Genomic DNA, 13,994 nt, shown 5'->3' on the forward strand with positions numbered 1-13,994 from the left:
GACATCCACCAACAGAAGAAAACCAAGCATTGGCATAACCAATAGGTCTCGCTTTTGCAACCTTAAGTGTTTATTTTGAAGTTTTGGCTATATTGTAGAGTATTGTGGCTGATGTGTTTTATGTTGCGTGCATGCGTTGCCATTGAAAGCAAAGCAACGCATGAACATTTTTGGCAGAAAAACTGAACCGATTTCAAGAGGTCTCATCCTATGAAGCGCATGTGCCCAGCGTAGGTGAGACCTAAAAAATGGTACAATACTATAATTCCTGACCCAACCACTAGATGGCAGAATAATACACAACATGTGAATCCAGAAAAGATTCATGCTGTAAAACTGTAAAGCATATATCCAATGTGTATGTCGTTTTGATGTCAATGTGTGTGTAATACAAAGACCAGTGTTTTAAACATACAGTATGGAGTCTTTTGTAGTGACTCAAGTGTGTTGTGAGGGTAGTGTTGTGCTAATAATTTACACTTTGACCCTGAGGATAAGCTTGACTGCTCTGTGCCAAGCTACCCAAGGGTGAGCACAGGTTATCGGACCAGTGTATTGGACTCATCCCATCTAGGACGGGGGATTATGTCTGGCTTCGACACATCCAAAACAGCAAGAAACCGCTAGGTAGAACACATATGCTGTCAGTGGCAGGCTCCTTAAAAATAATTTGCCCTTAGCTTTTAGGTTAATTGGTTGGGAAAGAATCATTCTCTATATCTGTTCAGAAATCTCTAACAACTATTTAATTTAAGTGGATGTCAAATCAACGCAGACTTCTTTATCGATGCAGGTTTCTTTAGAGGGTAATGTGTGTTTGCTAGGGCCTTGTACTAGATAACAAACTTTTAAAGCTAGCGTGATAACATCCTATTATGCAAAATATATGTTAGAAATCAATACAATCTAACCATTATTCACAGTCGAACATAAAAGATCGTCACTGTGTGGTAGCAAGGGCCGAGCTCTTCTTACTATTACTTTGGTCAGCGCCCTGTTTTGTTGAGTCTTGTTTGACTACCCATGCAAGTGTCTAAAGTGGACTGATGCACTAAAAGGTGGCGAGAAGTAAAGTAACTTATGCAGTTTAATACTGTTTTGGAACAGCACATAGTGACTGAAATAAAACCCCAAGTGCGATATTTCTTTTCTTGGCAGCTGGAGGAAGCTGGTCAAAGGAGGGGCTGGATTAAGAGAGGGCTTTTTTGGGTAGCATGCCTTCCCTTGGGAAGGAGTTAAAGAACGTATTGGCACCCAACCTGAAAACAAGTTTCTACAGACCTGGCTTTGTACCTTGCAGTCAGTTCAAGCAACACGTAGCCACTCATCTTCATGAACCATAATTCTCTTTTCATATCATCCCACTAAGGTCTGTAGCCCAAGAGGGAAGATTACTTGTAAAAATGAAAGGCAGTGCACACAAGTAGTTAATTAGGACGCCAGACACTGAAGGCTTGGAGATGGGATAAAGACTTATTTCAGTAGTCGTAGGTAACAAAAATGCCAACAGATGGAGGAAATAGAATACGGACTCCTCAAGAAGCCTTGGAGCGAAAGGAAAATAGTAAAATAGTAGAGATAATTCAGATGGAGGAGCAGAAAATTGGGACAAAATAGGAACGTACAACAAGAAGTATTACCCACAACTGGTAAAATCGAATGATTTATTGATGTACATGCCATCTTTTAGAACAAGTACAATGCCCACGAGATAAACATATTGACTGAATATCTAGCTTGTATTCTGCTGAGGCATGGAGACGACTGGGGGGCACATACATTTTTCGGTAGCCTACGAACAATACTTGTTGCAACATGTTACACTCAACTTTATGAATCTGAGCCAAGTCTACACTCTGAGGCTTTGTCTTGTGCTACCTATTTTTGTGACCCGTCTTGGTTTTCTGATCCCATTGAATTAACGTGGGAAAATGTTACATCATTTTATTTGCACAGCTCTGAAAAATAAAATACGCCTAGTACCCTGGTTAAATGTCACGTCTGTTCTTGAATAGCTTCAGTGTCTTAAAGCCAAAGCCATGAATGCAACGTGGTCAGTTTACAGTTCGCATATTTTGCAGCAAGAGGAAAAAAAAACGTTCAAAGTTTTTGAGAACATATATACAACACATCTACTGTTGTACAGTTTGAAACAGTGGAATTATTATGTAGCTTCCACACCTTTGTGCTGTTAAACGAAGAACACTTTAGTAAAAGGTGCACTGGCTTTGCCTGTTATTCGTCCACGATCCACTTTACCCTTAAATGCATAAAGCATGTGTCGTGAAAATTTTACTTCGATTAAATAAGGAGAAAACAATTAAGTAGACTAACAGAGTAGCAAAAGGTAAATGTAACATGCATTGGTTGCATACAAACGTGGCTTAATCCAATAGAAAACGCTTACAAGGACTAAAAGGCGGAATATCGTTTGACTGAACTATCCAACTGCTTCCCGGGATGCAATGCTTAGCCGTTCGTCTTGCGCACATGTGCCAAAAATGCCGTAGACAAACTAGTTTCTAATAATCTGATTTGCTTTCTATTGGCAAATGATAAACGTCTAGAAAAGTACTGTAAAAAAGCAGGTTTTCCTTATTTGAATAACTGACGACCAACGCTTCACCATCAAACATAAAAAATAAGGCTCATCACATCCTTGTTTCCAATTAAACTTTAACCCTTGCACAATTGAACTTCCCCTTCTGCATTGTAAAACACGTTCGGGAATCCCACTTCCTGGGCAGCATTTCTTTAATTGTCAATCTAAAAAAATTTCTAAATCCAAAAATGGAGGAAAGAGACGGTTTCATAGAGGAACTTTAAAACTATGCTGAAAAAACAGAAAACTAACAATTTAAGGGCTCTGTTCACCAAAATATATCTCAGGGGAATATTGATTCTAACCCCTCCAGATAAATACTGGGTGGGGCTTCAGCATCCCACTAAACTGCAGCTTACTATACGAGTCCGCCTCCATTTAGAAAGCGTCAAATAAGAGGTGTCATCTTTGAATTGCATTGTCCGAAAAGAAAAATGTTTAAGTGGCAAAAAAAAAAAATGTAGCAAAAATAATTAGAAGGCGGGGTTAAACGAGTATTATTCTGGAAACACCCAAGAGCTATCTTAGTTGCCATTTACTACGTTCCACGGCATCTTGGTAAGGGCCCAACTATACTACAGCATTCTGAAGTCGCACGCCCTGCTTCACATGGTTTGAGCCCATCTAATAACATTTGAGTCTTGACTAAACCTCTTTTGCGATTCAGAAAGGGCTTACCCAATCTCAAAGGTTTCTTGGTTTCATTCCAAATTGCAATCAAGAAAGAACATGAAAGTGGTGTTGCCGTCTAATTGCGATTAGTTATTAGATGTGTTGTTCACTAACCTTTAAAACGTTAGCAACTTCTCCAAGGAGGTAGTATCAAATTCACAAAGAGGAATCTGTCCCTGTTGTACCACTTCTGCTTTGGGAATCCTGTCAGGTGGTCTTGAGGGGAGCAGGCAACAGTCAATGGGCCCCCTGCCTGCCTGCCCCACCGATGTCTTCTCCAATGGGAATATTTTCTTCTTTGCAATGCAAACACGGTATGTTCCTTGAAGGCAGCGTCCCCAGCCAATCAGCAGGGATTACATATAGCGACCAGTCTAATACTCATTAGGCAGGTCATTCAGCAAATATCCTTTAGAACATAAGCCCTCTCTAACAGAAAGCAGTAAACCTCCAGGCAATTCGATGCTCCTGGATATTCAAACAGGCTGATCCAGTTTCCAAGTATTTGAGTATTTCTTGTATAGACATCAGTGCTTTGCTTCCACAGCGCAGCCCATGGGCTTTTCATAAAGGAATATTGCGGAATACATAACTGGAATGATTGGAGATGTGAGAGGGAGAGAAACATGCTTACAATTGATAGCTCCTTCACATATCAAAATCTCACAGGAATCAGTAGATTCCTAAACTAGAACAATCTGTGCCAGAAAACCGCAGGGAGAAACTGCAACAAAAGCCACAACAGCTCCCATATTTCTTCAATACTTAAGCAACTTTTTCTCTGTGTGTCTCGTGAAAGCACGGATAAAAATCAAAAGGTGACACTGCGATAAACCAAACTGCATAGGCCTTAATCTCAGTCAGGCACTGATAAAAATAAACACGTTAACAACCAAACCTCCATTACACAAACAAGATTTAACAGGATTCCTTGGTGGAGAAAGAGCATCTAGTTTTTAACATTACAGAGATGTTAAAATCCTTGAATAGAAAAATATCAAATACCGAAAAGTAACTGACACTGATAGCACACTGTCATTGACAAAAAACATACATTCTTAAATTCAGATGAAGGCAATAGGACAGTGCAAATAGCCCAAAGCTCATCAAATTGTGATAATCTAACAATTCTCCGACATTTAAGTACATAAACAATGTCAGCACACAAAGTAAGAGACAAAATCGAATCTTAACACCAGCACAAAAGTGGCACTCTAGTCTCTCCCCCTAACTCCCCGCCACCCATCCCATCCCTTCCCATTCTGGCACAAACATCTAACACCAGAGCCCAATCAAAACGACAAATATAAGCTAAAGGGACACACATTCCACTCCCTACTCAATGCCGTTATGCCCCACCACCTCGGATAATCCTACCTTGGCAAAATTAAATAAAACCTACGAGGACACGCCAAAAATCATATGCCCAAAATCAGTCAAGCAGGCAGGATCAACATCAGATTAGTTGTGAAGTACTTTACTAATTTCAATAATACCTCTGCCTACTCCAAACAAACATTTAATCCAGGTACAGAAAATAGCTGAAGAGCTGGGCTATGGTTGATTCATTAAGAAGATAAACTCTCCTAAGAGTTTGGTTAATAACAAAATAGTGTGGGAGGAAAAGTAGCTGTCATTCACTCAGAAGACCTTCCTATTATTTACTACTGTACCAACTCTGGATATATTATCTCTTAACACGTTTCCTCTCAATCTGGCTTTCGTATGCACATACTTAATACAAATAGGTGTCTGGCATTCCGTCAGAGGACACCTTCAACTGCACAATGGGTGAAGGTTTCTTGAGCTCATTCCCCTACATCATGACCCATAGAACATTCAGAACCCTAAAGTCAGCATAAAAATCAAAACAGGATGCTCTGACTAGATTAGAAACTGGCCCTTTCAGAAATATTAAACTGGATTTGCCAAACTATTCACTTCCACCTCCTCACAAATCAAAAAGCTATTTCCACTTATAACCAGCGTACACTTGAGTCACGAACTAAGAGCTTAACAAAGTAGTCCGGCACAAACTGTAAAAACCAATAAAACAATATATGGTACTCCCTTGAATCACCGAAATTAGAAACCAAGATGGTAAAACAATGGTTGTAAGGAACAGGATCAAATCATAGATGGTATAAGATAAACTGGCATGTACTCTTTTCAATAGAAGATACCACACAGCATTTGAAGTGCAAATTCCAACTCCTCAAAATAATTTTCGATCAGAACTGAGACCGGAAAGAGGTCATTGACTGGGCCTATATTACAGAGAAGGTCACAAAAGGTCTGTTAGCATTCTTGATGGAAAAGAAAGGATTAACAAATATAAAAACACTACAAAACTAAGACCCCAGGCAACGTCTTTAAAAGACTTTGTTGAATTAAGTAGGGTTGGGTCTATAACTGTAACAGGAATCAAAGCACTGTCCTTTACAGGACTCTCAGAGTATCTTTATGTCAAAAGAGGATCCAAGCCCTTTGACAAACTACCACTGACATCGCAAATGGATGCTTCTTTAAAAGAAAAAAAATTCTTACATCAGCAAAAGAACAGTGTTGTGTAAGCAAATTTACTCCTCATCCACAACAGCAAACCAAAAGGGTGCACAGAGTAGGTCAAAAGGGGGTCACTCTCTCAGATGGCTTGAGTGCAACTAGTGTCCATGAAAACAGGGCAGTAGCAAAAGAGAGAAGAGCTAATTTCTCAATTTCTATGTCTTGAGTATATGGAGAGAGCAGAGATATGCCCCATTCTCACCTCAACGGCGATAAAGTTGCTTAAGACAAGGACATTTAAAAAAAAAAGGAACCAAGTAGCCGTCATCTGGGCAGCACCCGGTCTTGTTTGTGAAGGACGTTTGCACTACACAACAAATCCTACTGTTGTGTAAGGTGTATTGGAACTCTAACGATATGTTCTGACTTCTCTGACGCTATGATTTAAAGATCACAATTTCTTTCCAAATAGGGAGACGGAAAGAATAAAAACCAGACCCGAGCCACAAGAGGAGTAAGGAAAATGAACCCTGTAGCTCCTCCAGCCCTGAAGATTTGCTTGTCCTGCAAAACTACACCTATGTGTGCTCCACCTTTTCATAGCTAGTCCTGTTCCTACTCGAGGCCATGTCTCAATCCTGATATATATATATATATTCCTACACAATGACTAACACTCAGTCAGGTTAGTCCAGCCACACTTTCCCTCACATCAGAAAAAAAACAACAGCGTGGCACCAGGTCCAAGTGCTAAGTAAATTTAATTGTTGCATGTTACAAAGGTCTCAGCAACACCCCACAAGGAAAAGCCGATGTGTATATATAGTGACTTAACAGAGCATCACTCTACATCTGGGTGCATTACTGTAATTTCTAGAGAACTATACTCCCAAATCACCACCAAACAGTTCTGTGAGAACATGCCCTGTGAAATTAAAATGCTAATTTCAACATGCCAGAGTAAAAAAGGTTTACCTTTATACGCTCTGTTGCCGTACTATTTTCATTGTCCTCTTATTCCACAGCAGTCTGATGGCTACTCATGATATTTTTCAATATTCAATAGCTCAGTTTTCCAACTATTGGACCTATTTGGTAACTTGCAAACACAACAAGATGATGGGCGGAGTGCTGAAACGTTTCAACCACTCACCCCCAGTCAAGAGATATGGGTTTAATCCATCGTTCTTTTGTGCACTATGACATCCCAGTTTGTGCTGCCGATTTTGACGGACTCTCTGGGTGTGTTCTCTTGTCCTCTGCGTTCAATAGTTAATCAAAGCTATAAAATAGTGAAATGGGGTCTCAAATTCATGTAGGGTAACAATCATGAACTCTACTGTGACCCTGCAACATGGAGCACAGAAGTCATCTAGGTCACCAACTTTATTATTGTCATCTCGGACCTTTTAACATAATTATACAAGGAGACACTTTGCAGGCTCGAACCCTGAAACTTATAGTATCTAAACATTATTGAGGAAACAGATTGCATCAGCAGAAGTTTGCACGAAAATACATTGATTAGCAAACTTGGACAGACTGAAGCCAGAATATAACAACCATAACTCTGGAGATGATTTCTCTTAATAGCTTAGTTTGTCAACTACCAAAGCTAGCTGCAGAGATTTTGCCCAGTTGGTGCAATCACCCAAGGGGATACCTTATGTCAAGATGGTTTACACAAGACAGCCTTTTGGTTAGCCAGGATCATTCTCGGGGACCACTCTAGTTAGGACATTGAAATGCTCTACCAGATGAGACAAACAGATGCTTTTAGTACAATTCTATATTTTGTATCTGCCTGTTCCATAAATTCACACAGCAGACCCCACTGGTCAAGGATTTTGGATATGATGACTAACGATTAACGAGACACCTGAATGGACTCCCAAATGATTTCATGATATCAGTTGTTACACTCTTGCTGATGAGATTGACACCTTTTGTCTTAAAAGAAGAAATGTGCTGTCATGAAGGCCTTACAGTATTGGATTATGGCATAGCAATGGTTCCAGTTAGGCATACTACCCATTGCCGTAATAGTAATCCACCAGTGCATATACACTTCAAAGGAAATCGGTGCATTCCTACAATTTGCAAATGAGGACTTTATCAGGGTAAAGACCAGGTTCTCAACAAAATATTTGTGTAAAACTACAAGACCCCCCATGTCCCTAGAGATATGGGAAGAACCCCACTAATATCCCTCCATCCCACCCACACAGTGCTCCAGTATGTGGCACAGCTAATGGTTTATTCATTGCAGCTGTTCTCCAGCAGCTGACCTCAAGCAGCTAGCCTGGGATACAGAATGAATCATGACGGTCATATCAAAGCTGGATAGAAAGTACTGTTCTTGTCTTGAACCTGACTGTAACAAAGCAAAGTAGATGACCACAATCAGCAAAACAAAAATGCATGCATGGCTACATCAGACAATGGAACAATATGCTTTGGCCTAAAATATATTTTTTCATATTGAGGAGAAGTAAAATACTGTCCAAACCATCCTTTTAAAAATGGATACCTGATTCGTGTCCACTTTTAAAAACAATTTGACATCTCAAATATACTCTTTTCCACTTAATTGGATGCTTATACCAGTACTATTTTGTGATATTCCCTCTCATCTTGTTTTTTTTCTTCTTCCAATCTTTTCATGCTCACATTCCGAATCCTTCTTTCCTAAATACATCCCCACTTCTACGCTTAGGCCAACGTTTCTAATTACATTTTCCTTCTAAATACTCAACACTTCCAACACCGTTGCCCAAGCTCCAAATTTGACTCTTCCAAAATAGTCTATTCTGCTTTATGGTGCAACATACATTTTGTAACAGAGGTGCAAGACTATACTTCCCTACCTTTTATCAGAGTGGGTGATTGAAGGCCATCAATGGGTGCTTAAACAAAGTTTAGGTGCTCAGAAAGAAGGTGCTTGGTTATTGTTTTCTCAGACTGCTTGAGGTGCTGATAAACAAACAGTCAGGAGGCTGAACAACAACCTCCCTCTTTACTTCTGAGAAATGGTTCCCATCCCACTTATGTCTTTGTTACCAGGAAATAGTGACTTCTTAATGCCCCCTCCCCTTATGCAAACGATTACAAGTGTGATTACAAGTGTGAAGTAACATAACATTCTTAATTTAGGTGCATTCAGATTTCCGAATAATTCCTGTGGCTAAAATATGCCATTTGAGTTCTTGCAGGTACAATATGCAGGCGTGTTAATTCACAGCTATGAATGAGGTAATGTATGTACACAAATGTTCAGAAAAGTGACTGCACCAATGAGTTTCAAAAACACGTATTTCCACTCCAGTACACCGTTAGTATTTTAAGTTCATGAGTTATTCTAAGGTATGCTTCATGCACTGATTGTTAAAGTTGTAAAATAGATAAACTGCGTGTATATTTGCAAAAGTTTAAATAAAGTGTAATGAAAAAAAACCAAAAATAAATATTGCTAAAGAAGTTAAAAAAAATATAGGTGCGCAGCAACTGCTTGAGCTTTTACTTTCAGCAAACGGCAATGCGCAATTCTCTCATATCCCTAAAAGCACTCATGCCGGAGGGAGTCCCGCCGCCAGGCCTCCACCCTTCAATGAAGGAGGGCGCTGCAGAGAACATCAACAACTACTTCTCTTGCTGCAGGAAGTCCTCACTCAAAATAGATGCTTGGTGGTAGTGGCATGAGTCCTCTAGAAAAGGTTGAGCTAAACTGGAAAAAAAAACACGCAAAACAGAACTTGCCTATGTGTGTACGCATGTAAAACAAAATGTACAAGGCCTCTGCTCAGGTCAACTGACTGTTGATCTCGAGCCCTACTGCACCAGGAAAGTGTTTATGCAAAACTCATGATTCAAGGTGCAGCTCTTCTCAGACTCTACCCGGTGATTTCCAAATCTTTCCTAATGGGAACAGTAAATTTACATGCATGCGAGTTATGGGTTACATTCCATTTCTTTTGTTTCTCTTTAACTCTTGGAACATCAGGCGCAGTGTGTCACTTCTGTATGCAAACTGTTAACATAGCCTTGGAAAACTATCGCCTTTAGGGGAAGCTTGAGGAACTCAAGTGAAACTTTCTCCAGGGCGAACACAGGAATGTAAACCCTACATGCATTCTGAGATGGCATCGTAAAAAAACACTCAAATTAGCCACTTTTGCAACCATAGAAAATATATCAGTTCAGCATTAGCAATCTTCAGTAGTAACAGAGGAAGAGAATACATCCACATGATCTAATCGGTCTACCATTTTCAAGACTTACAGCGGAGGCAGTGACTTAGTAGATACAGAGAAGAGACGTATGAACATTAGGAAACCGTCCTGGAATCGATGGTAGAACCAAAAGCTGCAAGGAAGGTCTGCAGGTTTGATTAGGGTGATAGACAGTCATTTTGCTGCTGGAAATAGCGAAAACCCCGAATGTTCATCAACACATTTTACTGGAGCCACCATGTTTCAGAAATTACAGAGACCAGTGCATGATATTGGGTTGAAAATGTCCAGGAACTGAAAGAGAAGCACATCAATTATGCTAGCCCTAAAGTTACCAACAGGCAAAGAAACAAGGGAGGATGTGTGTATCTTTATGCTGATCTGAAAACAAACACCTGCAATTCAGCCTCATTCAAAATCTATGCGGCGAGTATGTTCTGAAAAGTGTTGGAACGGCACTGCAGTTCCTACGGTCTTCTGTCAAGGGGACAACAAACACAAAACAACACGCCTGACTAATTGAACAGGTCTTAATCCAGATTACAAGGCCCAAAACACATAAACGAACCCTTCTTCAAGTATAGGTTAGATGACACCACGAGTTAATGCACAGGTAAACATGTATTCACTGATAAATTCTTTTGAAACTAAAGCAGGAAAACAATTTATTAAGAACTAGTTTTGCATAATTCTACGTAGAAAGAGTGCAATCCCTGATCCTGGACATCTTGCGATTTGTTTTCTGAGGAGGCTCCAAAAATCTTCATAAAAGACTCTTGGTATAACCATTGTCCACAGACACGATCAACTTCAACACAAAGTAAACCCTGTGAAAGAGAAGAGCGCTTTGAGCAGAGGTGTAGTGAAACCAGTCCAATCTCGTGCATTTAGCATGATGCATAACATTTCTCCAAGGCAGTGACGAGGGTACAATTGCTGTAACCAATGGTATCCTTGATACAATACAAACTTCTGATCCAAGTTCAAGGCCACCTTGTAAAGGTGAAACCAGGCAGAATTATTTCGCAGTGCACAGGACTTATGACCTTCAGGCAATATTGTCCATTTGAGGGGCATTTGGTGCGGAGAATTCAGGGATATGCAGTAGTAACTCCTCGTTATGCTCACAGTACTTTCTTGTGCGCTCCAGTCGTAACAATGTAATTTCCTATGGCAGTGCCTATTCAGAGTCAACAAAATAGAAAACAGCCTCATCCAAAAGCACTGGCTGTGACACGTGGATGAGGGAGCATAGAAAATGTAAATGAAAGGCCATCTCCACCACTGTAAAATTTCCTTTTATCAGATAAATAGAACGTTGCCCTGACCTCAGGTGAATGTAAAAGTAAGAAATAATCCCAATCTTGTTGTCAGGAATGATTTTTTTTAATGAAAAAAAATAAACACCGTTCTTGGTGAAAATGGAACACGACCCCCGCGCGCGCCAAGAATCCCCTTTCACGAAATAATGACGATTTAGCCCCTCTACAGTAATCTCAAGGTTTCTCAGCAACTAAACGTGACTGGCCGAGACCGGATGTGCAGTCTAAAAACACGCAATCCGAAACTCCTTTTTTTGAGCTCCCAAACATGCCTTTACAACTGCATAGGAATTCCAACTCCAGTCCTATAGATTTACCTGTACTGAAACTCTGTAAATGCAGGACAGGTTGTTGATCCTATATTTCACCATAAAAGGGTCTAAGTAGGAATGGACAGGTGCTTGGAATCGGGATCCATTTTCACCAGGAACAACTTTTCTGCTTAAAAGCACAACCCGAAAACGAGTTTGGGGCGTTTCTGCTATATTCATAATAGAGGGCCCCCAGGTTCCTACACTTTGCGTGGCTGCAGGCACAACCGGGAGAAGCTATCTTTTAAAACTCATAAAAATGACGTCAGTATTGATGTGAAGAAAAACTGAGATCATCTCGCTGCAGGCATTCTAAAAGGTCGGGGTATGGTTAGGCGAGGCTGTACTTCTTTGTGCAATGTAACATCCGTTCCTCAGTCGCCATTTTGGGACCAGGCACCAGACAGATCCGAGGTGCTGTCTTTGGAACAAGTGGAGCTCCGGTCCATTAAGTAAGAGTGACGAAGAGCTTCGAAAGCCGATATCCGTTTGTGAGGGTTAAAGGTCAGCATGTCCTGCAAAACAGAGAAACACGTGTCAGATTATTCATCTCTTAAATATATTTCCTGTAGCAGGTATCATTAAAAACGCCTCATACCAGTTTACGGCAGAACAAGATCATCAATGGGTTAAATACTCCCACTTGGAGTCACACGTTTTAATGACAGCATGAGAGTGAAGCCTGACTAACTCCGAGTGACTTTCGTCTTCCCATCCACCCACTGAGCCACCTATCCTTTTAGCCATGCTCATCCACTCATCAATCCCTTAATTCAGTCTTTCACCCATCTCTCCATTCATTCATTCATTCATTTCACCCTTCTATCCACCCACCCACATCCTTACACTCATTAAACCATCTGTTCACCCTCCATTACAACCTTACTTCCATTCATCCTTTCGGCCTTATATCAACCACCCATAATACACCCATTTATCCACCCAGCCAGCATACAATCAGTCCAGGCCCACACTTCCATCAATGTATCCATCCATCCATTAATCGACATATTTAATATATCCACCTTTCAATCCATTCATTCATCCATCCATCCATCCATCCATCCTCTCATCCATCCGTCGATCCATCAACTTCCATCAAACCAAGCATTTATTAACCTTCCACCCATCTATTCGCCCAAATGCTCTTTCTTCCAACTTCCTTCTACCGAGTCATCATTTTACCCTCCAATCTATTCCCTCAATCCATCCTTTCATCCAAAACCTATCCATCCTTTCTCCCAAACCGTCCTTTGAGCATTTGTCCGCCCTTTTCTTCCTTTCTTTCTTCTTACCCTTAATTTTTTTTACCCTTTGTGGATTTCAAACTCTATTCCTTCCTTGTTTCTTTATTCCTCCATGATTCCGTTTCACCACTCCTTATATTATTTTATCCTTCACTACCGTATCAACTCTTTATTTGCCTCTCTTCAAAGGCAACCCATCTTTAGATGCTAGAGTGGCGAGTTCATGATGACAGAGGAAACCCTTCACATATCTGTTAAGGAAAGCCAAACATCCCAGGTATGGAAGGCGTGTTGAACATAATTCGACAGGCAGTGGGCAGCCTCTCGTAAATAATTCTGGGATACAGGTAAACCTGCTTGTATCCCAGAACTATAATCCTTGCGAGAGATGGGAAAAGTCTCTTGAGAAAAGCAAACTAAACATGGAAGGGAGGCACACGTTTCCTGGGCCTCACAAATTTCTATGTTTATATCTATTCTCCCCATCTATTTCGACGGCATGGAACCATCTAGCTTCATTAACAATGGTCAACCTTATTGGATTATAAACTTTGGAGAGTGAAAACAAATTACTAGTCTAATAACATTTAGAAGTCCAAATACAAATACATGAAATTTCCAACACTACTACCCACTTTTTCTTGTTTAGTTCCTCCTTCCACACACATGTATGCTGGATAGGCCATCTTTGTTAAAATTTTGGCCTATGGACTGCTCGCGCCACTTACCATCCACCATCTCGGTGGAAATTCCAACCAATTTATTCTGTAACAATTTTGTAGCGCATGAGGCGGCAAAAGCTCACTAGATTAATACGGTTGTCCATTTTGTGGTTTTGATTTATCAATTATTGTCCATTTCCTTGCTTCTTCATTGTTTGTTTTTTCCCTTTATGTATTTTATTTATTTGGTATTGATAACCTATTAAACAACTGGCTAGCGATCGGAATTTCCCAGTTTTATTTATGTCATATTCAAACTATTAGCTATTATATTACTACATACCCTCACGTATTGCTAGTATATGTACTTTAAAGCTTGAGAATGTTGTATTACAACAAGTGATTCTATGATGGGATGCATTATGTTTTTATCAGATTATACGT

General features: G+C 40.2%; 1 protein-coding gene across 2 annotated transcripts in view; it reads right to left on the reverse strand.

Annotated features, from left to right (window-relative positions):
• Positions 1–1,650: 1,650 nt before the first annotated feature.
• The window catches only part of CDK4 (cyclin dependent kinase 4), a 304,146-nt gene continuing 291,802 nt past the window's right edge, over positions 1,651–13,994 (reverse strand). For both annotated transcript variants that reach the window (XM_078688767.1, XM_078688760.1), the window contains exon 8: positions 1,651–12,156. In XM_078688767.1, the coding sequence (XP_078544893.1) occupies positions 12,016–12,156 (141 nt within the window). In that variant the 3' untranslated portion in view covers positions 1,651–12,015. The remainder of the gene's footprint in view (positions 12,157–13,994) is intronic.

This window comes from Lissotriton helveticus, chromosome 1_1, assembly GCF_964261635.1.
Source record: "Lissotriton helveticus chromosome 1_1, aLisHel1.1, whole genome shotgun sequence".
Taxonomy (NCBI): Eukaryota; Metazoa; Chordata; class Amphibia; order Caudata; family Salamandridae; genus Lissotriton; species Lissotriton helveticus.